Below are 22,938 nucleotides of genomic sequence, written 5' to 3' on the forward strand. Positions count from 1 at the left end.
ACCATCAACAGATTCTGGGATGTCCAGGTGCGGAACAGTGAGCAGCTAATTCAAGGTTTTCACGGGAAATGCTCACGAAATAATATGCCATAAAATCGCATATACACTATGATCAGGGTTTTCTAAGAAAAGACTGTACGTGTTTAGTTTTTGCTCTGTACGGGAAAGTTAACGGGTGAGTGGTACGGCACACACTTTCAAATGTTCCATAATGAACAGGTACTCTGGTTATAATGAAGGAAAAACACGAAGCGTTTGTTAGCGTCCACGCTCCTTCACGTTAATTGGGCCCGCACCTCCTCCGCGCGCCGCCCTCTCCCGTCAGGGAAAGTGCACTTTTCTGGCCAGTCCGCGGTTTTTACGACGCACGGCTTTCCCAGCCGGAGAGAGCCGGCACCTAGTTCGCGGCGACAGCGCGCCCCCGCCCGGCGGGGCCGGGCTCCTCCGCCGCCTCGGCGCCCGCCCCGCCCCCCGCTCGGGCCCTCAGTCCCTTCCCCTCCCCGGCCCCGCCCGCGACTGCTGCCTTCCAGCTGCGCGGAAGTGCGCGCTCCCGGCCGGCCATGGCTCCGCTGCGCTTCTCGGCCAACGTGTCGTGGCTGTTCCCCGAGCTCCCCAGCCTCCCCGCACGGCTCCGGGCCGCGGGCAGTTCGGGTTTCGAGGCGGCCGAGATCGGCTGGCCGTACGGGGAGCCGCCGGAGGCGCTGGCGCGCACGGCGCAGGAAGTGGGGCTACAGCTCGTGCTGATCAACACGCCCCCGGGTGCGCCGTGGGGGCCCGGGCCTGGGCGGGGCGAGCCGGGAGAGCGAGCCGGGAACTGAGGCCCATTCTCTCCGCAGGAGACCGAGAGAAAGGGGAGATGGGGCTGGGGGCCGTTCCCGGGAGGCAGGCGGCCTTCCGAGATGGGCTGGAGCAGGCTGTGCTGTACGCCAAGGCTCTGGGCTGTCCCAGGTATCCTCCTCTCTCCAATCCCCCGCCCCCATGACCCACGAGAAAACAGGCCGCCGGGGCTTGAGAGGCTCAGAGGTCCGAGCGCACTGGCCCTTCTTCGCCCCTTCCGTCCGGGTCCCTTGTAAATTGCCTCCTGTATTTAATCTGTTGTGTGTCACTCTCAGTTTGCAACTCTTTCTTGCTCAACTCATGCTGGGATCCCGTGCTGGGAGCTTAGTCTGACCTGGGAGATAGATAGCACAGTAAACAAACGGAGTGATCCGTTTGAGGACAGGTCAGTTCAAGGAGGCTGTGGGAGCAGGTAGGCAGTAACTCTGGGATCAGAGAAAGCTTCTTACAGGTAGTGGGTCTCTAGTGGGCACTTGCTTGAGGTAAGGAGCATTCCCGTCAAGGATGCAGGGGCCAAAGGCAAGAGGGGCTTGGTGTGCTCTGCAGAGTTTACGAGGCTGGAAATGTAACCTGTCTGCTTTGGAGGTGGCTGAAAAGGATCAGGTGGTGAAGTGAGGGGGACTCAAAGTGGGGCTGATCTCATAAATGTCAAATCCTGCACAGAGCAACCAGGCTGAGAAGGAACTGGCAACAAGGGGTTATTAAGGGGGTGGAGGAGTGTGTGTGCAGAAAACAGATGGGAAGCTAAGAAACAGATGCAAGGAGGAGTGACAAGCAGCGTGGAATTCCTGAGAAGGGTAAGGGTCAAATTAATTTTTTAAAGGTGAGAATCATGTTTGTAGGCATGAGGAGAAGGGGCACGGAAAAGGAGAATTTGGAAGTACAGGAGGGGCTAAGTGAGAGACCTGGGGAGATGGGAATCCGGCATGATCGGAGAGCAGCTGGAAGAGGTGCACCCAGGGAGCAACGGAGTGAAAGCTCGCGCTTCGAGGATGGACTCCACAGCCCCGTCCAGGCCCATTTTCCCCACAGGATTCACCTGATGGCTGGCCGAGTGCCCCAGGGGGCTGATCGAGCAGCAGTCAGGGGTGAAATGGACACAGTTTTTCTGGAGAACCTGAGGCACGCGGCTGGGGTTCTGGCTCAGGTGAGACGGTGAAAACACATACAGACACACATGCTTCATGAATGTGTGTGTGTGTGTGTGGAGGGGATGCACAGTGGGGAGAGCAGTGAGGCACAGAGGCTGGGCCCCGGTCCAGGCCGGAGGGATTGGTGATGGGCTTGATTGGTGATTGAGGGGGTACAAACCTCAGGGAGAGCTCTACTCACGGATCCTGCCTGGTGCCAGGAGAACCTTGTGGGGCTGCTGGAGCCCATCAACACCCGCATCACGGACCCCCGGTACTTCCTGGATACGCCCCAGCAGGGTAGGACCCCAGCCCTGTCTCCTCCTGTCCCTTGATTCTTGGCGCCCTCCTTGAGTCTCATGGCCTCCTCCCCGGTTTCTCTCCCAGCGGCAGCCATCTTAGAGAAAGTTGGAAGACCCAACCTCCAGTTACAGATGGTAAGTGGGAGAGAGGGAGTGCTTCTCAGAGGGCCCATGGGCCTGTGTTCTCCAAATCCAGGCAGAATGGTGTGGCCTGCAGGGTCTGTGACTCGGAATCTCTGCCCCAGGACATATTCCACTGGCAGATCATGGACGGGAACCTGACAGGGAACATCCGGAAGTTCCTGCCCCTCGTTGGTGAGGGCCCCTTTCTTGGCTCCTTCCTAGTCTGCCATGCTGCTTCCTCTGTCCTCCCACTCTTTCTACCCCCCCACATCTGCCCACATCTGCTCCCAGGGCACGTGCAGGTGGCACAGGTCCCAGGCCGAGGGGAACCCGGCAGCCCTGGAGAGCTGAACTTCCCCTATCTGTTCCAACTGCTGGAAGATGAAGGCTACAAAGGCTTTGTGGGCTGCGAGTACCAGCCTCGAGGTGAGGGTGGGCAGAGCTCCAGGCCTGGCCCTGGGGAGGGGGCTCTGGAGGGACAGGTGTCGGGCAGGGGCTGTTTTCCTCCTCGTGGGTTGAGATGCCTCGGGTCCCTCTCCCCTCAGGAGACACGGTAGAGGGCTTGAGTTGGCTACGTTCGTACTGGGATAAGCGGGGCCGCCCACAGGCTGGCCAGTGAGGTCCTGCGCTCCAGCCACACACCTCTGGGATGGGAGCTGCACATCCCGAGTCTCCTCTGAATTAAAGACAATCTGCTGAAGGTTTCCATGTGTGTATGTTATTGGAGGGGGCGGGGGAGGGACACACAGTGCCTAACGTTTCAGTTTCTTTGGGTCACTTCCTTCCTGCAGAGAAGGGACATACAGCTCACGTTCAAGTCCTCCAGTCTGTGCCAGTGTTGCTGTGGAGATGGGAGAGCTTTCGAGCTCACCACCTCACGTACAGATGAGAAACCAAGGGTCCGAGAGCAAAGGGACTCACCCCTGGTCACAGATGCTTCAAAGGCAGAGCTGGGATTGGAACCCAGGTGTCTTAGTGGCAATTGTCCAGCAATGATGTCCCCGTGGGAAGTGAAGACCACAGGGCTCAAGATGGGGGTGGGGGAGGCGGGTGGCTGACCGCAAGCCAAGACTTGGAGGCAGGATTCAGGCAGAGGAACTCTAAGGGGTCTATGTGCCACCTGATGTGAAGAATTCCCAGGCTCCACCAAGTGAGCAGGGAGGAGCAGTCTCCTTCTGGAAGGGCCCAGGGACCTGAGATGGCATGGGCACCTCAGGGAGGTGACCGGACCTTCTGGATCCCTGGGCTGGTCAGTGGCAGTGAGTGTTTAGGGAGGGCAGCTCCTGCTACCAGGTCCCCAAGACACATTCACACAACGACTGGCATCCCCCAGTGTCCAGTCTTGCCCGGGTGCCCAGAGGGCTGGTCAGTCCTACTGCAAGTGGGCAATCCTACAGAGCCATAATTCGAGGACATTCAGTGGTCCATCCGTCAGAGGAGGCGGGTCCAGAGGGTGAAGCAGGCTGTGTTGATGACGGACTCCAGGTGGTGGTAAGTAGAGACCAGCTGGGCAGGGGGGCTCTCGCTGTCCTGGGGCTGTACCGGGAAGGGCTCTCGGAAAACCACTGTCAGAGACTGTGGGGAACACGGGGCGGGGGTGGTGAGAGGAGGGCAGGCTGAGCCCAGGGAGCAGGGCTCCCCAGCCTCAGCAGGCTCTGGGACGGAGCATTTGGGGTACAGCCTCCTACTAGGCTGACACTAAGCCCCTCACCGCCCCCTCCCGTTCTCACCGTCTTTCCCAAGTGGGAATCCAGAAACACTAGCACGAAACAGTCAGTGAACTTCTGATTCAGCACAACCTGCAGCAAAAGACAAAATGAGATGCGGAGTGAGGCACAGACCCTCCATGAAGGCATCCTGAAAGTGGGACCAGTCTGAGGAAGGCCCGCTTCCATCACCACACCTGACCCCACCTACACTGTACGGTCACCCAGGACCTCCTTCAAGCCCAACCTCAGTCCTCGTCCTCACTGGCCCCCGGTTACCCTGTCCAGCCTCACCAGGATGAGCGAGTGGTACTTGACTGGAAGGCCCTGCATAAGCTCACACACTGAAGCCCATCAGCAAAGGAGGGTTCTCTCCCCTTGACGTGAGCCCTCCTTTCCTCCTGGGTTTCGTGTCTCTGGCCTCCCTGATGCCTGTCCCTGGCGCTCAGCTTTGTGATCTCTCCCTGGGCAGTTTCTTCTATGCCCAGCTTCAGTCACCACCTGTTTGTATAAATGCTGCCTACATCTCTCTCCTGAGCTCCAATCCCCGATGCCCATATACCTTCTAGACTGTGGTCCTCGAAGGTCCTCCTGGGCCTCAGATTCAATTCTTCACCCTTCCCCCAAACCCACTCCTGCTTCGGCGTTCCCGCCACCCACAGAAGCATCCCCAACTGCTCACACCCACCTGCACCACCGCAGCCTTACCCTAACTAACCTTGGCTTCTCTGGGTGATGCTCTGTCACACCTTGAAACTAGTCTTCCCCACAAGCACTATGTCGCAGGACCCCTTACCACAGACCAAGCACCTTTTCTTTTGAAATCTTCTCTTGAATGTCTCCTCTCCTGATCGCTGCTCTCGTTGGGGCCATCCTTTAGGCTCTCAATCCCCAGGCTTGTGCCCACTGCCGTAGCTCTCTCTACCTGTCCTTCCCAGCAACCTGTCAACCTCTACTGTGCGTACCAATCACCTGCGGATCTGGCTGAAAGGCAGGTTCTGAGCCAGCAGGTCTGGGGTGGGGTCTGAGAGTCTGCACTTCGGTCAGCTCCCAGGTGGTGCTGACGCTGCTGGTGTGAGGACCACACTTTGGTAAAAAGGCCTGAAAGCCCAGGAGGTCCTTTCTGGGACTGGAACCTCCAAGAGCAACCACTCACAAGGTTCCACAGCTTGGCCCCAGGATTGCTAGCCAACGTCTGTGCTTTTTGTGAGCCCTGAGGGCACAGCTCTAGGTTATTCTCAGTGAATCACATGCTGTGGCTTTGGTGCTTGAAGGGTTTTACATCCATCTACCGGTGTGGTCACTCCATCTCAGCCTCCCTGTTTAGTCAGACTGGGGTTCTTCGAGGGAGACCCTGTCATCTCTCTGATGAGGATTTCTGCTGTGTCTCCCCGTTCAGAGGAAGGTCAAAGAGACTTACCAGGTACTGAGTTCCCAAGTCTGGGCTCTGGAAATGGCGACAGCTCTGGGGAAAGCGGCTTAGGAGAACCTTGATCAGGCTCTGGTACCAGGAGACCGTCATAGACAGGAAGCAGTCCTAGGGGAAGGTCCACAGGCATGGATCTGCTGTTCCCAGAACCACCTCTGAGACCCTTGCAACCTCTACCCTGGCTGCCAGTGGAATTCCTAGCGTCCATCCCAGCCCCTTCTGGAACCCACAGCTGCTTACCAGCTGGGGGTCGATGTCCCCAATGGATTTGGCATGGACTGCTTCTAGGAGCTCCTCCAGCTCGGCCAGGGCCAGGCGCCCCCCTAGTCGCAGCCGATCAGGTCCTGGTGGTTCCAGCAAGAAGAGGCGCTTCCAAAGGGTGTCCCGACGGCAGTGCCCTCCAGCCAGCCTTACCAGCTGAGCCAGCCGTGCCCGTGCCACACCCACCTCTGCAGCCAGTGGGGGGAAGAGGGGAGCCGGTCCAGGGGCCAGACCATCCCCTGAAGCCTCCCCAGGGCTACCGGCTGAGCTCCCAGGAGCCTCTGGCTCAGGGGGCAGTCTGGGCGGCTTCCGGAACCGGCGCAGGTCAGCAGTGAGTCTGGGGAAGAGCTCTCGTTGGCTGGTGAGCACCACGAAGAACTGCAGCCTAGGGTGGGGAGGGGCAGGAGTGTGACGGTCACAGCAGGAGAGACACAGGGCAAGAGCAGGGAGCAGCTGGGCAACGGGCAAGTTCAAGGCAGGGGATCTGCTGACCGCAGAACGTGCCGCTCGGCCTCTCCTTGCTCCTCAAAGGGTGCGGCACAGTGACAAACAAGCAGAGACACGTCGAAGTCGTCCTGGTGACGAAGTCCCTCAGAGTCCAGGTAGGAGCCAGAGCTGTGCGGTGGGGGTTGGGGAGACGTCAAGCCCGAGGTTCTGATGAAGCCAACCCCACCCCTTCTGCCCAAGAAAACGCGGGTCCCCCACTGCAAGGATGGCCCCAACTCCGGCTCCAGGCATCCCCTCTCGCCTTACCTGTGCCACGCCGACACCAGGGCGTACTCGTTATGTTCCGGGCCTCCTGGCCGGGCCATCCGCAGTGGCTTCATGTGGTAGGAGCTGGCATGGTCGGCCACGTAGTTGTACAGCTGGTGGGCAGCAATGAGTGGAGTGGGGAGCTCCAGGGTCCCTGAGGGACGAGTTACAGGAGACACTGAGCCTGGGACAGACACAGTGATCTGGTGGGGCCGGAGGATGGGAATCCCTGAGGCTCTGATGGGCAGGCAGGCCGATTCTTTCTGGGGACCTCCTGAGGGACATGGGATGGGACAGAAGTGGCTCAGGACACACAGGGGGCAGGGTACACACGACACAAGATCTAAACTTTGCTTGCTATGAAAATTAAACCAAACTTGCTATGAAAACAGACTGGGAAGAACTTAAGACAGAGACATGGGGACAGGGTCCAGGTGACATGAGGCGACTTGACCATATAGGACAGAAGAGGCAGAGACAAGGTCTGGTCCCCGGAAGTGGTCCCCCTGGCTCTGGCTTGAGACGTGGCCTGTTCTTTTTTGGGTTCACTGGCTTGCCCCTGGGCACCGACCTTGGTAAATGTGATTGCGGCCGAAGTGGGGCCCATCAGGGTGGTGGGCCAGGAAGTGTCGCAGGAAGGTGGTGAGGTGGTAGCCATGCCGCAGCACCAGGTGGGCGCCCAGCACGTGCTGGTGCACGAGGCGCAGGTGGAAGTCGTAGCTAAACGAGTGCACATGCATCAGGTCCCGCACCTTGTCACACTCCTCCGTGAACAGCATGGACAGCTGGGGAGCAGGGGGGGGACCTGGTCAGGAAACGGTGGCAGGCTGCCCGCCCATCTCACTTCCCTCCTCTTGCCTGGGAAACCGCAGCTCAAGATCCACCCCGTCGCCGTGGGCCCCTCTGCCAGAAACGCTTCTGTGAGAAGCCCTCCTCATTACATTATACAGTGTTGTAACTCTGTTTACATGAACTGACCGTTTTGAGACATGAACCTTTTTTACTCTGTATCCCAGTCTCCACTCAAGTCTGGCACAGATTCACTCATGTAACAAATACTTGTCGAGTGCCTCCCACGTGCCTACCTGGTACTGTTCTAGTTGCTGGGGATACAAACCCCTACCCTCAAGGAGCTTACAGTCTAGTAGTGGGGAGATAAGACAATAAACATTAGGCAGAGTAAATGAGTAAATAGCACGTTAGTAGATGGTTATGGAAAATCAAGCAGTAAATAAAGCAGGTGTGGTTTTAAACAGGGTGGTCAGGGTAGGCCAGGTGTGTAATTACTCACTATTAGAAAGGTTTTCCTGGTCGCTTCCCATCCCTCCGGCTTTATCTTCTCATCAAATTACTTGCTCTTGCGAAGCATACCACATATTTTCTCTACCCTCTTGTACCTGCCATTCTCTTTGCCTGAATGCTGCTCCCCCTGGTCCCCAAAGCTGGCTAACTCCCACTCATTTGTAAAGCCTCATCTGGGACATCCTGCCAAGGCTAGTCCAGGGCTGGCCTCCTCTAATTCATCTGTGAATGAATGAATGAACGAACGAACCACTGATGGAGGAAGAAAGGAGGGCAGAGACACAGAGCTGGTGCTTCTCTTGGTGTACATCAGCATTACTGGGAGTGTGTTAACAGTTGGATAGGTGATGCTAGAATGGCAGAATCTACCTGACCGTGGCCTTGGGGGCACAGGGCATAAAAATGAACAGGAAAGGAAATCAGTGACTGTAGAAGCAGCAGTTGCCTAGGAGTCAGAGTAGCTGCGTGACCTTGGGTAAGTCACAACCTCTCTGCTTCAGTTTCCTCATCTACCATGGAGAGAAAGGAAAGGTCCTCATAAATTTAGAGCTGCGTGATAAACTGCAGTAACCAAGGATAAGCCTCAGAGTCAGAGACCCAGCTTGCAACCCTACTACTGCCAGCAACTAGCTGTGTGCCCTGGGGCACATCACTTAACCTCCGTGAACCTCAGTTTCCTTATCTGTACAGTAAGAGTAAAATTCTCCTCTTCCCTTAGCATGTATACTAAGCAGTTAATAAATAAATAATAGCTATAATAAAGCAACTTAGAAATCTAAGTAAGGTTAGAGATTAGATATGTGGGTGCAGAGAGAGCCAAACTGGATGGAGATCAGGGGGCAGGGCAGCCAGGACTTCAGGAAGCTCAAGAGAATGATGGGGTGGGTCCTTCCCGCCCATACTACAGCAAAGTGTGAAAGAGTACCTGCCTGTCCAATCTCCTTCTGTGCCCTGGCCCAGGTAGGTTCCTGCACTAAAGTCACCAAGCTTTCCTGGATCTCACTATCCTGTGATGACTAGACCAGGCATCCACACCCAAGTCAAAGGCAACCACCTGTGGGCTGGATCTGAGCTGTCCAGATACGGGAAGAGTTTGTGCCATCTGTACTGCAGGGCGACGGACTGCACCCAGTCAGACCCTGATCTCTCAGAAACTCAACTCGAGGCACAAGGAAGGCAGAAGCCAAACAACGAAGGGGCCGAACTCACTCAAGGCTGGAGGGCTTCGGGTCTCTGACCACACTCAGTCGCGACTCATTCTTGCTGAGCCCTCTTGAGTGCTCAGAACCTCATGGGGTGCAGAAGCCCTGCCTTCAGGCCGTCAGACAGGGACAGAAATAACAACTGAGTGTGGGGGGCTGTGCTGTGTGGGTGTGGACTCTAGTCCACATTCTAAGTGTTAGTGACTATATGGACAGAGCCAGGTTGTCCCCAGCCCTAGACGAGGCCAGGACTGCCCATGGCGCTGACCCACCCATGTGTCAGATTACCCGCTCTGCTCAAATGTCCTCACTGTCTACCCATGTATGGTCAGTGCCAGAATGACCACAGGGCCGGACCAGCCACTGTGCTGCACTGCCTTCTGCCCCCAGTGCCATGGCTGAATACAGGCCTGCACCACCACAGAGTAAGACTGGTGCCTGAGGCAGGCAGAGCACTGGAATGGCCCAGACGCCTGCAGCACCAGACGGTCACTGGGGCTGCACTGACTACGTCTGAGACCTCACGGCCCTCCGTCTCCACCACATACCTGGGAGTTGACAGCTTGCCCCATGGGGATTCGGGAACATTCCAGGGCAAACTGTTTGACACAGAAGTAACAGCCCTGGAGAGAGGACGAAGATGAGGTCAGGAGGGCGAGAGACAGGTGGGCCTGGCTCTCCCCATGTAGAGCTCCTTCTGCTCACCTGGAAGGCCAGCTCCATGAGGATGATGCCCCCGGGCAGTGCCCGCTGCAGGTGGTACGTGGTGACGGGAGAGCCAGTGCTCTGCAGAAAGGAAAAAGACGGGTTCAGGGGCAAGGGCAGGGGGCTCACCAGCCTCGGACCATTGGGGAAAAAGTCCCCTGGGTCAGTGACTTTAATGGTGTCAGGCTGGGATCAATGACCTCAGTCATCACCCAGAGCCCCCCGCTTTAGGCCTTGGGCAAATAATTCAGGCTCAGTGATGCTGGTGTCTGAGGCATCACTGATTTCACTCTTGGGGAAGGAACACGACGATGTGTTACCTTGGGGCTCCCTTCAGTCTTGGCTTTCGGGCAGGAGAAGGAGCCCCGACCTTCTGTTCCAAGGATAGCCATGGCCCGCAGCCGGCTGGTGCTGCAGAAAAGGAAGAGAGGCACAAGGGGGTGAGGCAGGCCAGTGGGGTGAAGGGTTACGGCTATCAGACCCAGAACCCATTTCACGTGGAATCGTTCTGCAGGAGAGGAGACAGGCCCAGAGAAGGGAAGAACCTGCCTGGGGTCCCACGGTGGGTAAGTGGCAAGGCTAGGCCAGGAGTCCAGGGCTCGATAGTGGGGCGGGGCTCTCTCCACAGCAGCTGCTGCTCTAAGGGGGAGGCGGAGACCAGGCCCCTCTCTTCCAGTGAGAGGGTGAGGGTAGAGCCGCAGAGGCTGCTGTGATTGGGGGGAGACACCTATGAGCAGATGGATACCTGCTTACTGTGGACAGCAAGGGAGGGGAGAGTGTGATGTCTGTCTAAGATTTCATGGGGAAAGCGCAAGCAGATGCTTGATGCCCTGGTTAGGGACGTTCCCCTGGGAGGGAAAAGGCGTTCTCTTTTGACCCGGGAAGGGCATTTTCAGTGTTCCACAGGCCTGCTGTTCTTCATTTCTCAACTCAGAGGCAAAGGGAAAAGAGAAATACTGTGAATGAGGACAAAGTAGAAAGGGCCAATGGGACGCACCCATACTCAGGAGCTATAAACCACTGGAACTCCTGCTGGGGGTTCAAAGCCTCTGGCAAGAAATGTCCCACTTAATCCTCAAGGAAATAGGGACCAGACCTAACTAGTGATTGGTGATGGTTAGAGACTGGAGAGGAAGGAAGGCCTGACTTTAAATTCTCCTCTAGAAACATATTTTTAATCCTAGTATCTTTGGTTTTAAAAGGGAATTCTGATTTCTGGGAAGAACATAACTGAATGGGAAGGATGCGAACTCCAGAGAAATCCCTACAGCTGGGAACTGGCTGTGGAGGGCAATGAGCAGAGAGCTCCTCCTGGGGTCTGTCACTGAGAAATGAGAGGGGTGCTGAATGACGCAGCGTCCCAGAGGCGCAGGCCTGTCCTCTCTTCCTAAGGCCTGGAAATGAGAGGGAGGCCTGGGAGGTAGAGAGCTGGTTACAAAAATGCTTAGGAGTTGGAATTGGCTTTCTGGGCCAAGCGGGCATCTTGAGTAAGGAAGTACAATTTATATTTACTAGTCTGAAAAAGTATCAAACTGAAAGCAGAGAGGAGGGAGAAAACAAACTCACACATCTGGATACATGAAAGCGACAGCATAACACGAACAGACATTTTCCCATTGCAGCCGCTGGGAAGGAGCTGGGAACATAGAATCTGGAGGCTCAGACGCTGAGAGGGGCATAGGGCACGGGCCATAGAAATGGGAATTTGAGACTTGACACAGGATGGGAAAGGTGGTTGCAGAGTTTTCACTGCGTTCTGGGGAGATGGAAGGTGTTGCCAGAGGAGCTGTCTACTACCTCCCATGACTCAGACCTCTCACTACTGGCCAGTGAGTGAACATGACCAAGAACAGGCCAGAGGACAGTGATGCGAGTAGGCCCATTGCAGGGGTCCTTGGTGAGAAAAAAACAAAACAAAAAACAAACCATGGTGAGAAAAGAACTTCCTGGGCCAGGAACTATGTAAATCTCTGGAGAGGTCAGGAGGTGATCAGGACAACAATCATTAAGACCCAGGTCCAAGAGCTTGTACAGGACTGGTGTGTGTGGATGGACACCAGCGTGAAAGCACAGAAGACACACATGGGCAAGCAGCTCTGTGAAAATGTACCCAGTTTGTGTACGAACGTGGCCATGAGTTCCACGAGATGTGTGAGGCTTACGGAATGTGCTTGAGGGCTGCAGGTAGGTGTCCCAGATCCTCATGTGTGTGTGCGGGCCTGATGAAATGGATGTACGCAAGGCCCAAATTACCCAAATAGGACCCAAGAGGAAGGGTGTGTGGGGCCTCACCTGCTGTGGAGGAGGAGAGGAGGGTGGGGAGACGAGACGCGCTCACCTGCGGGCGGGCGAGGGGGGCCGCAGCGGCACCAGCACAAAGCCCATGCTCTGCAGATACTGCACGTACTGCTGCAGGAAAGCCAAGCTCAGCTCCTTCAGCCAAGGCTCCTCCCGAGCGCCCGCTGGAGGCCCATCCGAGGAGTCGCAGCTGGCGGAGGCCTCTCGGCTCCCAGACCCTGACTCAGGGCGGTGGCGCCGCTGTGGGAGTGGAGGTTAAGAAAGGCTCTACCCACCGTCAACCGCCCTAGCAGGGGTGGAGGAATGGAGGTCCCCGCTGGGTAAAGGGAGGTCCCACAGGAGAAATCCAGAGTCTGGAGCCTCACCTGCCCCTCCGGGGGCCCAGAGGTCTCTGGGGGCCCATGCAGCCAGGCTGCGGGGTCGAACAGCAGGGCCGTCGCACAGTAATGCACCAGGCGGGACGACTGTTTCAGGGTCTCCAGCTCCCCGGCCTGGGGAAATGGGCAGTGAGCACCGGGGCGGTGGCCAGGGCAGGGCCATGGGACGCTCCCAGAGGACGCGGGTTGGCCACTCACACTGATGGGCATGCTGGCTGGGGCGGAGCGCTGCTGCCACGTTACAAACAGGTTCTCCATCTTCATCTGGCGCTCCAGTTCTGGGGGTTGGAGGCATCAGTAGCAGCCCCCAGGAGCGGCCACCCCTGGCCCTGCCAGACTCCACAGATTGCCCTGCCCGCTTCCCGGCTCAGCGCCCTCACCTCTGCGCTCTGCCATCTTGATCTCCAGGAACTGTTGTCCATGGTAGGTGACAGGATCGGGCGGTCTGGGCACAGGGCCGAGGGAGGAGCTGGGGCGGGCGGCCGTGATATCCCTCAGGGCCTCATCGAAGGGGAATGTGTCCAGGGGAAGGGGGCCCCCACCCCGAGAGGACCCACTCAGCCGTCCCTGCTCGCGGCTCAGAGGGGGGCTTGCACTCCGGATGAGGGTCTCTGCTTCCATGGTCGGCAGCAGGAATGGGTTTGGCTCCTAAGAGAGACGGAGCCTCACAATGGGTCCATGGCCTTTGCCCTCAGACCTCCTCTCCCACCGCCCCCGTGGCCTCCTCTCTCAGACTCTCCCTCCCCACTGCCCCTGCCCTCAGCCTGTCCCCTCTCCTGTTCCCGAACTGCTACTTCCTTTAGCTGACCACTCAGGGAGGAGGGAACCTGAGCAGCAGGCACCTTTTCGTCGCGCACTGGGAAGTCCAACTGGCCGTAGTGGTGGAAGAGCCCAAGCTTCTGGCTGAGGAGGCAGAAGATGAGATGGGCGCGTGCGTTCTGCCACTGCACGAGGCGAACCAGTGCTCGGCCCAGGGCCGCCCCCAGGTCTGGGGCCCAGTTGTAGGTCAGCAGCTGCAGCTGGAAGTCAGGGCTCAGCGTCAGTGGGATCATGGAGCCCCTCCTCCCAGCCAGCCCCTGGCCCCACGTCTACCTTCTTGTCCATGACCTCCAGCAGCAAGAACCTCTGCCGGGGAGCACTTCGCCCCAAGCTCCCGTCGCCTCCCGGCTCGAAGCGCTGTACGGCTTTGGCAGCTATGGGGTCAGGGAGGGGCAAAATGAGGGTCTGGGGGCCGATCCCCCTCGATCCCACCCTGCGTGCCACGGGGTCAGCAGCTCCAGGGTCAGTCACTCCGAGCCCACCCTCCTCCGGGCCGTGGCCTCACCCTGCTGGGTGGGTCTCCTCCACTGCGAGAAGTTCCTTCCCAGAAGCAGCAGATGCCGCTCAGCAGCCGGGCGGGGAGTTGGGCCCAGCTGTCCAAGGGAACAAGGACTGAAGACCTCTGGCTCAGAAGCCCTAGTGGGAGGGACGGACAGAAAGCAGACCATCCATGGCCCCATTCCCTGGTTATCTCCTCCTGGGCCAGGCCCCCACCTCTCCTACCTCAGCTTCCGTGAGACCCCAAACTCACAAATGCTGCTCAAAGATGCGGACACTGGTGTCTCCAGCCATTGAGGTGACCAGAGTGGTGAACTCAGACAGGACAGATGGGAGCAGGAACCGGGACACCATGTGAGTGGAGCTCCTGGACACCGAGGCACATCCTGGATCCAGGACACAGAAGTCACGGTGGGACTATGGCATGGGGACCAGGGCAGGAGCTTAAGGGTGGGAGGGGGGCTGGGGTCTCACCCATCTGAACCATGAACTCCATCCAGCGCTGAGCGACAAGAGCAAACACAGGCTGCAGGGTGCCTGCCTCACCCTCCTCCAGCTGTGTGGTCCTGCGTCTGAAGACACAGCAGGAGTAACAGCCTTGCACCCACATACAAGACGGCTGTGTTTACATGCACCCAACATCCCCTGTGACCACACACACACACCTTTGTCTCTGGGCTCCAGACTCTGGGCCTGCTGCCCGCTCAGTCCCACCGGGAGTCCGAACACTCTCTGTTTTGTGACGCCTCCGGCCCCGAGTGTCTTCTGGCCGATCCAGGACAATGTCATCAGTTGTTTTCGGGGAACCCAAGTCCCCACATTCTGTTTTACTCTGGCAACAATGCAGTGAATGAGGAGGGGCTAAAGGGAAGGGGAACGGGGTGGAGGATGGAGGCATCATGGACGGTAACAAGAGCCTGGAGGATTTGGAGGCCCGGGTTTAGGCCCTGGAGGCTGGCCAAGCAGCCTTGGACAGGCTACTCAACTTTCTGGAGCCTCAGCTACCTCACTGGTGGAAGGCCTGCTGCAATCGTGCAGGCTGTGAGGATCCGACAGGAAAAGTGGAAGTGAAAGCACTTAACAAGCTGAGGCACTCTCTGTATCAGTGAGAACTTGCCACGCTCTGCACACTCCTATAAAAGGCACAGAGCAGTTTTACACAACAGGAGATCTGGGGCGGGGCCTGTAGGGGCGTGTAGGGGAGACAGGAGGCAGACAAGAAGGCAGATGTCAACTTCACCACCTCCCTTTCTCCCATTACCAGCATATCCCAGAAGCTACGTCGGCCAGCTTTGCTTGGGGGTGTCACAGGCTCGCCAGGGCGAGGGCCAGGGCCAGGGCCAGGGCCAGGGGGAAAGATGCTAGCTCGGCCTGCAGGGCTCTTGGTTTCCAATGACCCGCTCTTGAGACTTCCTGTGGGCACCAGACATTACAGACTCCTGTCACTGACCATCAATCCCCATTTCAGACAATCTAGCCCCAAGACTGGTAAGAGAGTGATGTGCCACTCACTCTGCCTGTTCCTGAATGGCAGTGTATGCAACTGAAGGTGCGTGGCTGTGTGTGTTTGTGTGAAGGGAGTTCCTGACCATATATTCCCCCTCTGAGTGAGTGACCAGCATGCATACATTTCTACCAAGGCGTATCACCTTGCTGATGCAGGGAAGGTGATGGACAACTGTGAACGTGTATTTCAGATGGGGCCTCTGCGAGTCTCCCCAGACTCTCACGTTTGCACCTAGACCTGTGAGGTTCTCCAGACCCTGCAGACCTGGGGACGTGTCCTCTGTACATAGTGAAGCTGGCAGCAGCCGGAGCTCCATGATGGCATCAGCCAGGGCCTGGCGAGCTGCTGCTCGGAGCTTCTCCTCCAGCTGCACGATACTGATGTTCCCCTTTTCCCACACATCCAGTCGAAGCCGTGGGGCCCCGTTCGGAGCTGGAGGAGAGAATGGGGGCCACTTGAGTGTGTCCCTGGTTTCTACAGCATTAAATGAACACCCCCTCCTCTGACCAAGCTTCCCTACCTGAAGAGTTATCCAGCACGACTGGGCAGCGAGTGACTTGAGTCAGCTGCTCAAATTCCTCCTCGTGCAGTGGGTCTGGGGGCCCCGGAGAAGAGGGGGGGCATGATGCCAGTGAGATGGGGGCTCCCTCCTTATCCACAAAAGCTAGAGTGATGCAGGCGACCCCTAGGTAGAAATCCACAGGAAAGCTCAGGTCTGGGACTTCCAGGCCCTGCCCCACCCCACCCAACCCCCCTCAGCTGCAAGGCTGGGAAAGGCCCTCAGCTGCGAGACAGGAACGGGCTTTCCCATGCCTGGTGGTGCCACGGGCCCAGGCCCTGCACTGTACCTTTGCCCCCAGTGCCTTGTCCTCCAGGCTTGTTGTACAAGTAGATGTCCAAGTCGGGGAGGCCACCCTGTGGTGGGAGTGGATGCTGGGGAGAGAACGGCCACCGAGCACTAAGACCAGGCAAATGGACAAATGCCATCAGGGAACGGGTACCCACAAGGGGAAGTGGGGGACAGCTACACGTAGAAGCACAGGAAGACACAGGTAGGTAATAAAGGCCAGGGAAAGGGGGCCTGGGTGTACACAGGTCCATGGGCAAAGGTACATTGGCAGGGGCATCTGTAGCAAACAGTTACACAGCAAGGGTGTGTGGTGGGTGGAGGGCCTGGTGCAAGCGGGTGGGGAGAGGTGCGTGCAGTCTCACCTGGAAGTGGTTCCGGCTGTTGCTGTCTGTGTACTTGGGCGAGTGCAGGAAGATGAGCAGATTCTGCCGCAGGTACCAGGCCAGGGCAGGAAGCCAGGGCCTGCAGGAGGGCGGCAGCGCCAGATGCAGCACCTCCGAGGGCAGACTTCCTGGGGGCTGGATGAACTGCAGAGAGAGGGAAGGAAGAGGAGTCAGAGATGAAGGAAGAGGTTCCCACGGAGACCGTCCCTGCGGCTGGCTGCGTGGGAGGAGCCATGCAGGGAGCCTGGGAGGGAGCTGACCTCCACATCGGCCGGCGTCAGCTTGCAGTTCCGAACGAGCATGACTGTGATGACGTCCAGGGTGGCCTCATCCAGGCGCCGACGCAGAACCCGCACCAGCTCATCTGTGATCTCGGGACCTGGACACAGCCACAGTGGCAAGGTGGGGACACGGGCGGAGGATCCAGCTACCCCCATCCCAGCCCTTAACCCCAGACTCAAACAGACTCCCATGCACCAGAGGCAGCCAACACCAGGTTCTGGTTCTGCCAAGCTACTCGTACGTGACCGTGGACAAGTGAGTCTAACCTCTCAAAGCCTCGGTGCCCCCCTCAATACAATGGGGATAATAATAGCAACTACCTCATATGTCGCAGTCTTAGCCCAAGACTAGTGCACACTTTTGAGCCATAAATAAATTAAATGAGCCAGTTGCCTACTGGATGCCTCGGGCTCATCGTATCCCAAACCGAACCCATCATCTTCATCCCAAACCTGCCCCAGTACCCGGCCAGTGGTACCACCATCTATCCACACAGTCACCCAGGACAGACACCTGGGTGTCAACGTTTACAGCTCCTCTTCCCTAAGCTGCATTTCAGTCAGCGACAGGTCCTACCCCTAAACACCCCAGGAGCCTGTCCTTTCCCACCCAGCTCCTGCTCGAGAGGAGCCCAGAGCACAGCATGAGCTGGCATAAGAAGAAGAGAAGTCCCAGAGGACTTTGGAACCTCATCTGCTCACTCCCCTACCCCTCCTCATGGCCCTCACCTGCCTGCCCTACGCCATGCACCAGCAGCTGGATATGTCTGTCCACTTGGCCCACAGGACGAGCAGCATCTGAACCTCGGCTGGAGGCCATGTCCAGGGGGGAACGAGGACCCTGCAGGGAAACTCTGGTCAGGGCCCGGCTCCAGGGAGCAAAGTATGAGGGAGCACAGGGGCGTCAGGGAGTGGGGGGATACATGCCGAGGCTTCCTCAGAGTAGATGGGCTCCTGGCTTCGGGACAGAGCTAGGGACGGGGGCAGGGCATCGCCGTCCCATGGCCGCTCACTGCAGGACGTCTCCAGGAGCCTGGGAAAGAGTGGCAAGGGCTTTGGACATACCTCCTCCTGCGCCAACCTTAACCCATGCTGTAGCCCATCTTCTCAGGGCCCACATACCGCAGATAGTACACAGCCTTCGTTGCTCGCTCCTGATAAACAAACATATTCTTCCGGTTCACCACGGAGAAGGCATTGAGCACAGAGCGCAGGGCCTGGATGGCTGTGAGAGGAACATGGGTTTAGGAAACTCCCTTCTCCAGATCCCCCCCCTCACAACCTCGACTCCCCTGAACTCTACCTGCCCTCTCAGGTCAATCACATACCCCGAGAGACCCCCATGCTGGGCCCCATTTTGAGGCGTGAGTGGACTCGAATCACGGTTCCCCACACAACGTCACAGGAGAAATGGCCAGGGACAAACTGCATGGTGGCTGCTAGGTACCCTCGGGGTCCACAGCTCTCATCAGCAGTGTAATCTGGGGGAAGGGAGACAATGGATCAGAAATGGGACACAGCCCTCTGCCCTGAGACTTCTCACCTGTGAACCGGCCTACCTGTCCTACTCCTCGGGCCTATTACTCTGCAGGGGGGATAGATGGTGATTCTGGGTAATAAGATAGGACCATGCTTTTAGGAAGATAAGTCACAGCACAAAGGTTTTCAGAACTATGTCAGGGAGATGTGGAGAAGGAGCTAAGAAAAGGTGTCAGGCAAGGCAAAGCATGAGAAAATCCTGCAGATAATGCCAAGACACTCTGAGCCTGTCACAACATATACATATACGTATACACACACATATACATATACACACATATACACATACGGGGTACACAACATACACCCCCTTGTGTACTCATTGGGAGTTGCAACAATAACCCCATTAAAACAAAAAGGGCATGACTGCTTACACACACGTGCAGCAAAGTGGGGGGAAACTACGTCCTGTGCTTTGGAGGACAGCTATCCCAGAGAACCCAAAGGGTAGTGTGGCTCTACGCAAGAGCCCATGGCCATAGCCCATGGCCTCAATCCACCCTTTTTAGGTTTCCAGGTCGATGAGGAACCTTCCGGTAGGTCAAGGTGGCAATTTGGTTTCCCAGAGAAGCTGCTGTCAGATGTGAGCAGCATGCAGGATACCTGGGAGGCTGCAGAGTCTGGAATGGAATGCTGGTTGCTAAGGGTTTCAGCAAAACCATATGGAGAGACTAAAATGAGGAAGGGCTGGGTCTGGATTCTGACTGATCTAACATCCTGGGCTGCTGGGAGCCATTGTGAAGTAAAAGTGCTTGGCTGTCACAGCTCATACTCAATTTGCAGAAGATGCTTCAAAACCCTGGGAAGTCCATCAATTATGGGGATTCTGCTTTGATATGGAATACGTCCCAGGATGAGCTGAGAGATGTACTCTCCCGGAGCTGTTAGGAACGCTCGTCCACAGACTTGCTGAGAATGTTAAAGATAAGGAGTGATCTGACTTTTATAACAGAGAGACAATGGCAAAGGAATGGCATGATCCGGCTCTCCTCTGTGAGCTGGGGTGAGAGGTCATGAGGAGTAAGAGAAGGGAGCAGAATTGCAGAGACTTCAATTACCATCTTGAGTAGATTATCACGTTTCCTAACCACGACCAGAAATCTCAGAAACCCCGAAGGGTTCTGTGCCTGGCTGCCTGCCTAGAGGGACAGCCAATCAGAAGGCAAATCCTTCTACCGGCCCTCAGGCTCCACCCCTCTGTTTTTCTCCCCTGTGAGCTGGCCCACTTGTCCACGATGCCCCTGCCCCCTTCTTCGGCCCTGTCTATTACCCTGCAGGGGAAAGACGGTCATTTTGGAAAACAAGGCAGGACCAGAGAGAGGCGTGCATTTAGGAAGACAGGTCACAGCAGGGGCCTCTTCCGTGTACCTTCTCTCCTGTATTTCTCCCCCTCTGCTGGCTCTTTCCCGTGGAACATAAGGGTGCTCAAGTCTCTACCTTATTTTAAACTCCTGCCTTGCCTCCCACCTTCCTTTAGTTTCTGCTGGATCTACTTTGTCTCCTCCTTCACTGCCAGGCTACCTGAAAGACCAATTAGTCCCAGCTCCTCTTCCCGAACATCCTTTCATGTTTCCATTTCCTCTGGTTTCTACTCCCGTCTCTCCATTGAAAGCATTTTCACTAAAGTCACTGATGAACTCACAACAGCCAAACCTGGTGATCCCTTTCTGTCCTCTCCTCCTTGCCCTCCCTGTATTACCTGGCACTGATGGCCAGTTAATGGTGACTCTACCCGCAGCTTCTCAACAGAGTCTTCGATAAAGGCAAGGGCAGCAGCATCCCCTGGGGAGGGAGGCTCCTGGGTGGGACCCACCATCACTGGGCAGGACTCACCATCACTGGGCAGTGGTACCCGCTGACGGGAGTGGAAGGGCGTCTCGCTGCGCCATAGATCTTCTTCACTCTCAGCCACCAGAAGAGAGTTACACACGTGACTGTCATGAAGGTCCTGAAGCAGCAGCCGCTGGGAGAAGGAGCAAGGTCTCAGGGAGCTGAAATATTCCCCCATACAATGGTGGGGGTGGTGAGGGGTGATCAAAGGCTGGAGAGAACGCCCATTACCACTGGGGGTAAGAAGTCAAAAAGAGCACCTGTAACCACTGGGAGCTCAGAGATGACGTCTGACAGCCACTGGGCTCCGGGCTCTGAGCACTGAAGCCCAGTTAGGAACATCTGTCCCTCCTCTTTGCCAGAATCTGCTCACCATCTTAAAAAAATCTCTTCTTCCCAGCTTTCCCTGACACTGCAGGTGGTCAGATCCCTGTTACACGCTCTCACACCAGTCTCTGCTTTTCCTCTGTAGAAGCCTTCACAATTGTAGCGGAAGTGGTTAGTGTTTTAGTTGTTCCATGTCTATCTCCTCCACTTGACATAAGCTCCAGAGAGTCAGGGTTTCCCTCTGTCTTGTTCACTATCGTGTCCCAAATGGTAGCACAGTGCAATGAGAGGGAGCATCTCACAGACACTGGGAGGGGACTAGAGAGTAAACCACCCTGGGGGTGGGTTAAGGAGAGCTCCCCAGTTTGTAGGAAGCCTGGGGAGTAATAGCATCCCAGTAACTAAGGGTCAAAGAAAACATCCAAGATGGATCAACAGCCTCTGAAGGTCAACTTCCCGGAAACCCCTTCCTCATCTGGGCTGTGTCCCATGCCTGGAAAGCCCTGCCCCCTGCTGCCTCTTACCTGGTTGACCTCCCTGCAGATCTCCCCAACTCGCCTCACCAGGAGCTGCTGCAGGTGGCGACACTCAGTGCCTGGCCCCCCATCCTCCCGAATCAGGCTCCTGGGAAGGATGGATCAGACAGAATTGCACGGGGAGGGAATGGGGGGAGGGTGTCACGGGAGTTGGTGCCAAGAGGAACCATGAAAAGGAAGGAGGACTGGACAAGGGGAAGTAAACAAGATGGAAACTGGGAAAGATGGAATTCTCGATAGCAATTCTGGAAGCCTGGGTTCCATGCTTGCCTCACCAGCTGCCATACTGAGGCTTCCATCATGCAGCTCACCTTCTCTACCCTCAGATCTTCTTCCTCAGAATGGTGGGTCCTCCCTTCTCTCAACACCCCCACCCCTCTCAACACTGTGACTACAGCAGTACTGAACCAGATACCTAGGTATGGTTCCTGGCGCTGCCGCTTACTAACTGAGACCTTGGGCAAGTGTTTAACTTATCTGTGCTGGAGTTTCTTCGTTCAGACTACGAGGATAGTAATACCTCATAGGGCTGTTACAGATTAAATGAGTTGATCCATGTAAAAAACTTAGAACGGTGCCTGCCGCATAGCAAGTACTTGTTAACTATTACCTATCATCCCTTATTTTTATGTATCTGCAGCTCCTGAAGCTGCTGTGAACTACAGATGCTCTTAATGCTCGGCTAGGAACCAAAATCCTCATCAGCTTTTCAACTCCATTAGGAAAGCAGAGTGATGTGCTTTGCTACAGTCTGTGGGAAGTGGTCAGGAGCCCCCAACCTTAGAATACAAGTCAGACCCCGACCCAAACTCTCAGCCCCAAGTCTAGCCTTCTAACGACACTGAAGCGGGGTGACGTGGGACCAGGGAGAAGCTAACATCAGAGTCGGGTGTAGGGCCCCGCTGCTCCTTACCGCGCGTGTGCATACACTTCCACACGGTCCTGCAGCACCCGGACGATGAGCCAGAAGTCAGGCAGGCAGGGCCCAGGGAGGCCCGCAAGTGAAGGCTGTGGAGGCGCCGGGCCGGGCGGGGTCCGCAGCGTGAAGGGGGCCTTCTCACCTGGGGTCTCACTGGGACCCTCACTGTCTGAGCCACTGCTGCCACCGTCGTAACCTGTGTCAAACGTGCTGAAGTTCAACCCCATCCTTAGGCTCATCTGAGCCCCAAGTGTATCAGCTCGGTGGGCCCCTCCAGGTTAGTCCCTTCTGATGGCCCTGCCCAGACCTTTCACTGTGCAGCCCTGAGTCCACTTCCCATCAGCTTAGTCTTCCATGCCCCACCCCAGCTTACCTAGGTGGTCTGAGTCCACACTGCCCTGACTGGACATGAGTCTGAGTCCCCGGCTGGGCCCAGGCTGGCTCCCTGGGAAGAGAAGGGAAATGCCTGGAGCCTCTCTCAATCCTGCCGAGGATGCCCTCTGAACGTGGAAGCAGGGCCAGGGAGGTGCAAGTCCTCTCTTACCTCGCTGGGGCAGGCTGGGCAGACTGATGAGCAGGGGGCCCTCAGAATCCTCTGGAGAGCCAGGGGCTTGGGGGCTGGCTGTCAGGGCCTGAGAGGCAGGAGGTCAGGATGGAGTACAGGCCCCACACTTCCACCACCACCTGCTCCGTTCCCAGGTCAGCCCAGGAAAGACTCACCTCCCCTTCGACGCCTTCCGCCCTGTCCTCCTGGCTGTGCCAAGCCCAGGCCGCCGAAGGGGGCTCCCCATGGGACCCACCTGGCTCTTGGCCAACTGCCACAAAGAAGAAGCCGCTGTCGGCGTCCTCAAGAAGAACATGCCCAGGGAGGTGGAGGCGGCGGAACTCCTGGGGAGCAGGAACCAAGGGCAGAGGTTAGGCAGGACAGCCCTCCCTGGTCACGGCACCCCACACTTCCTCATCAGACCCTCACAACTACCTGGTGAAGCAGACACTAGCATCCCTACTGCTGAGTTACGAAAAG

At 56.9% G+C, this 22,938-nt stretch overlaps 2 protein-coding genes across 7 annotated transcripts in view; one reads left to right on the forward strand and one right to left on the reverse strand.

Moving 5' to 3' along the window:
* The first annotated feature begins 515 nt into the window (after positions 1–515).
* HYI (hydroxypyruvate isomerase (putative)) lies at positions 516–3,098 on the forward strand. 2 transcript variants are annotated; one of them, XM_004329318.4, is made up of 8 exons: positions 518–759; positions 837–948; positions 1,870–1,984; positions 2,189–2,267; positions 2,355–2,404; positions 2,515–2,584; positions 2,684–2,818; positions 2,938–3,098. In XM_004329318.4, exons 1-8 carry the CDS (start codon positions 561–563, stop codon positions 3,009–3,011), a joined length of 834 nt encoding a protein of 277 aa, XP_004329366.2. In that variant the 5' UTR covers positions 518–560; the 3' UTR covers positions 3,012–3,098. The 2 variants fall into 2 exon arrangements, with proteins under 2 accessions (XP_033723817.1, XP_004329366.2); XM_033867926.2 differs by having other exon boundaries at positions 516–759; positions 2,515–2,818.
* Positions 3,089–22,938, reverse strand: part of SZT2 (SZT2 subunit of KICSTOR complex) — a 51,223-nt gene continuing 31,373 nt past the window's right edge. For 3 of the 5 annotated variants that reach the window (XM_033867886.2, XM_033867897.2, XM_033867905.2), the window contains 36 exons: positions 22,635–22,802; positions 22,459–22,546; positions 22,288–22,380; positions 21,909–22,110; positions 20,984–21,083; positions 20,136–20,265; positions 18,092–18,244; positions 17,886–17,988; positions 17,691–17,796; positions 17,493–17,604; positions 16,743–16,861; positions 16,462–16,626; positions 16,098–16,182; positions 15,770–15,934; positions 15,514–15,681; positions 15,004–15,155; positions 14,408–14,574; positions 14,217–14,314; positions 13,996–14,128; positions 13,750–13,880; positions 13,518–13,618; positions 13,268–13,444; positions 12,806–13,073; positions 12,624–12,703; positions 12,414–12,539; positions 12,089–12,288; positions 10,071–10,161; positions 9,751–9,831; positions 9,594–9,668; positions 7,113–7,326; positions 6,542–6,695; positions 6,281–6,403; positions 5,768–6,173; positions 5,519–5,635; positions 4,123–4,191; positions 3,089–3,967 (listed from right to left, as the gene is read on the reverse strand). In XM_033867886.2, coding sequence (XP_033723777.1) covers positions 3,824–3,967; positions 4,123–4,191; positions 5,519–5,635; positions 5,768–6,173; positions 6,281–6,403; positions 6,542–6,695; positions 7,113–7,326; positions 9,594–9,668; positions 9,751–9,831; positions 10,071–10,161; positions 12,089–12,288; positions 12,414–12,539; positions 12,624–12,703; positions 12,806–13,073; positions 13,268–13,444; positions 13,518–13,618; positions 13,750–13,880; positions 13,996–14,128; positions 14,217–14,314; positions 14,408–14,574; positions 15,004–15,155; positions 15,514–15,681; positions 15,770–15,934; positions 16,098–16,182; positions 16,462–16,626; positions 16,743–16,861; positions 17,493–17,604; positions 17,691–17,796; positions 17,886–17,988; positions 18,092–18,244; positions 20,136–20,265; positions 20,984–21,083; positions 21,909–22,110; positions 22,288–22,380; positions 22,459–22,546; positions 22,635–22,802 — 5,064 coding nt within the window. In that variant the 3' untranslated portion in view covers positions 3,089–3,823. Of the gene's footprint in view, positions 3,968–4,122; positions 4,192–5,518; positions 5,636–5,767; positions 6,174–6,280; positions 6,404–6,541; positions 6,696–7,112; positions 7,327–7,735; positions 9,155–9,593; positions 9,669–9,750; positions 9,832–10,070; positions 10,162–12,088; positions 12,289–12,413; positions 12,540–12,623; positions 12,704–12,805; positions 13,074–13,267; positions 13,445–13,517; positions 13,619–13,749; positions 13,881–13,995; positions 14,129–14,216; positions 14,315–14,407; positions 14,575–15,003; positions 15,156–15,513; positions 15,682–15,769; positions 15,935–16,097; positions 16,183–16,461; positions 16,627–16,742; positions 16,862–17,492; positions 17,605–17,690; positions 17,797–17,885; positions 17,989–18,091; positions 18,245–20,135; positions 20,266–20,983; positions 21,084–21,908; positions 22,111–22,287; positions 22,381–22,458; positions 22,547–22,634; positions 22,803–22,938 lie in introns of those variants that run through there. The other 2 variants (XM_033867890.2, XM_033867912.2) reach the window with 2 other exon arrangements.

This window comes from Tursiops truncatus, chromosome 1 (genome assembly GCF_011762595.2).
Source record: "Tursiops truncatus isolate mTurTru1 chromosome 1, mTurTru1.mat.Y, whole genome shotgun sequence".
Taxonomy (NCBI): domain Eukaryota; kingdom Metazoa; phylum Chordata; class Mammalia; order Artiodactyla; family Delphinidae; genus Tursiops; species Tursiops truncatus.

Coding starts and splice junctions, on each gene's coding strand:
- HYI (XM_033867926.2), top strand. CDS start 561: ATGGCTCCGCTGCGCTTCTCGGCCAACGTGTCGTGGCTGTTCCCCGAG. Junction 1,985..2,188: donor CGGCTGGGGTTCTGGCTCAG/GTGAGACGGTGA, acceptor GCCTGGTGCCAG/GAGAACCTTGTGGGGCTGCT. Junction 2,819..2,937: donor CTGCGAGTACCAGCCTCGAG/GTGAGGGTGGGC, acceptor CTCTCCCCTCAG/GAGACACGGTAGAGGGCTTG.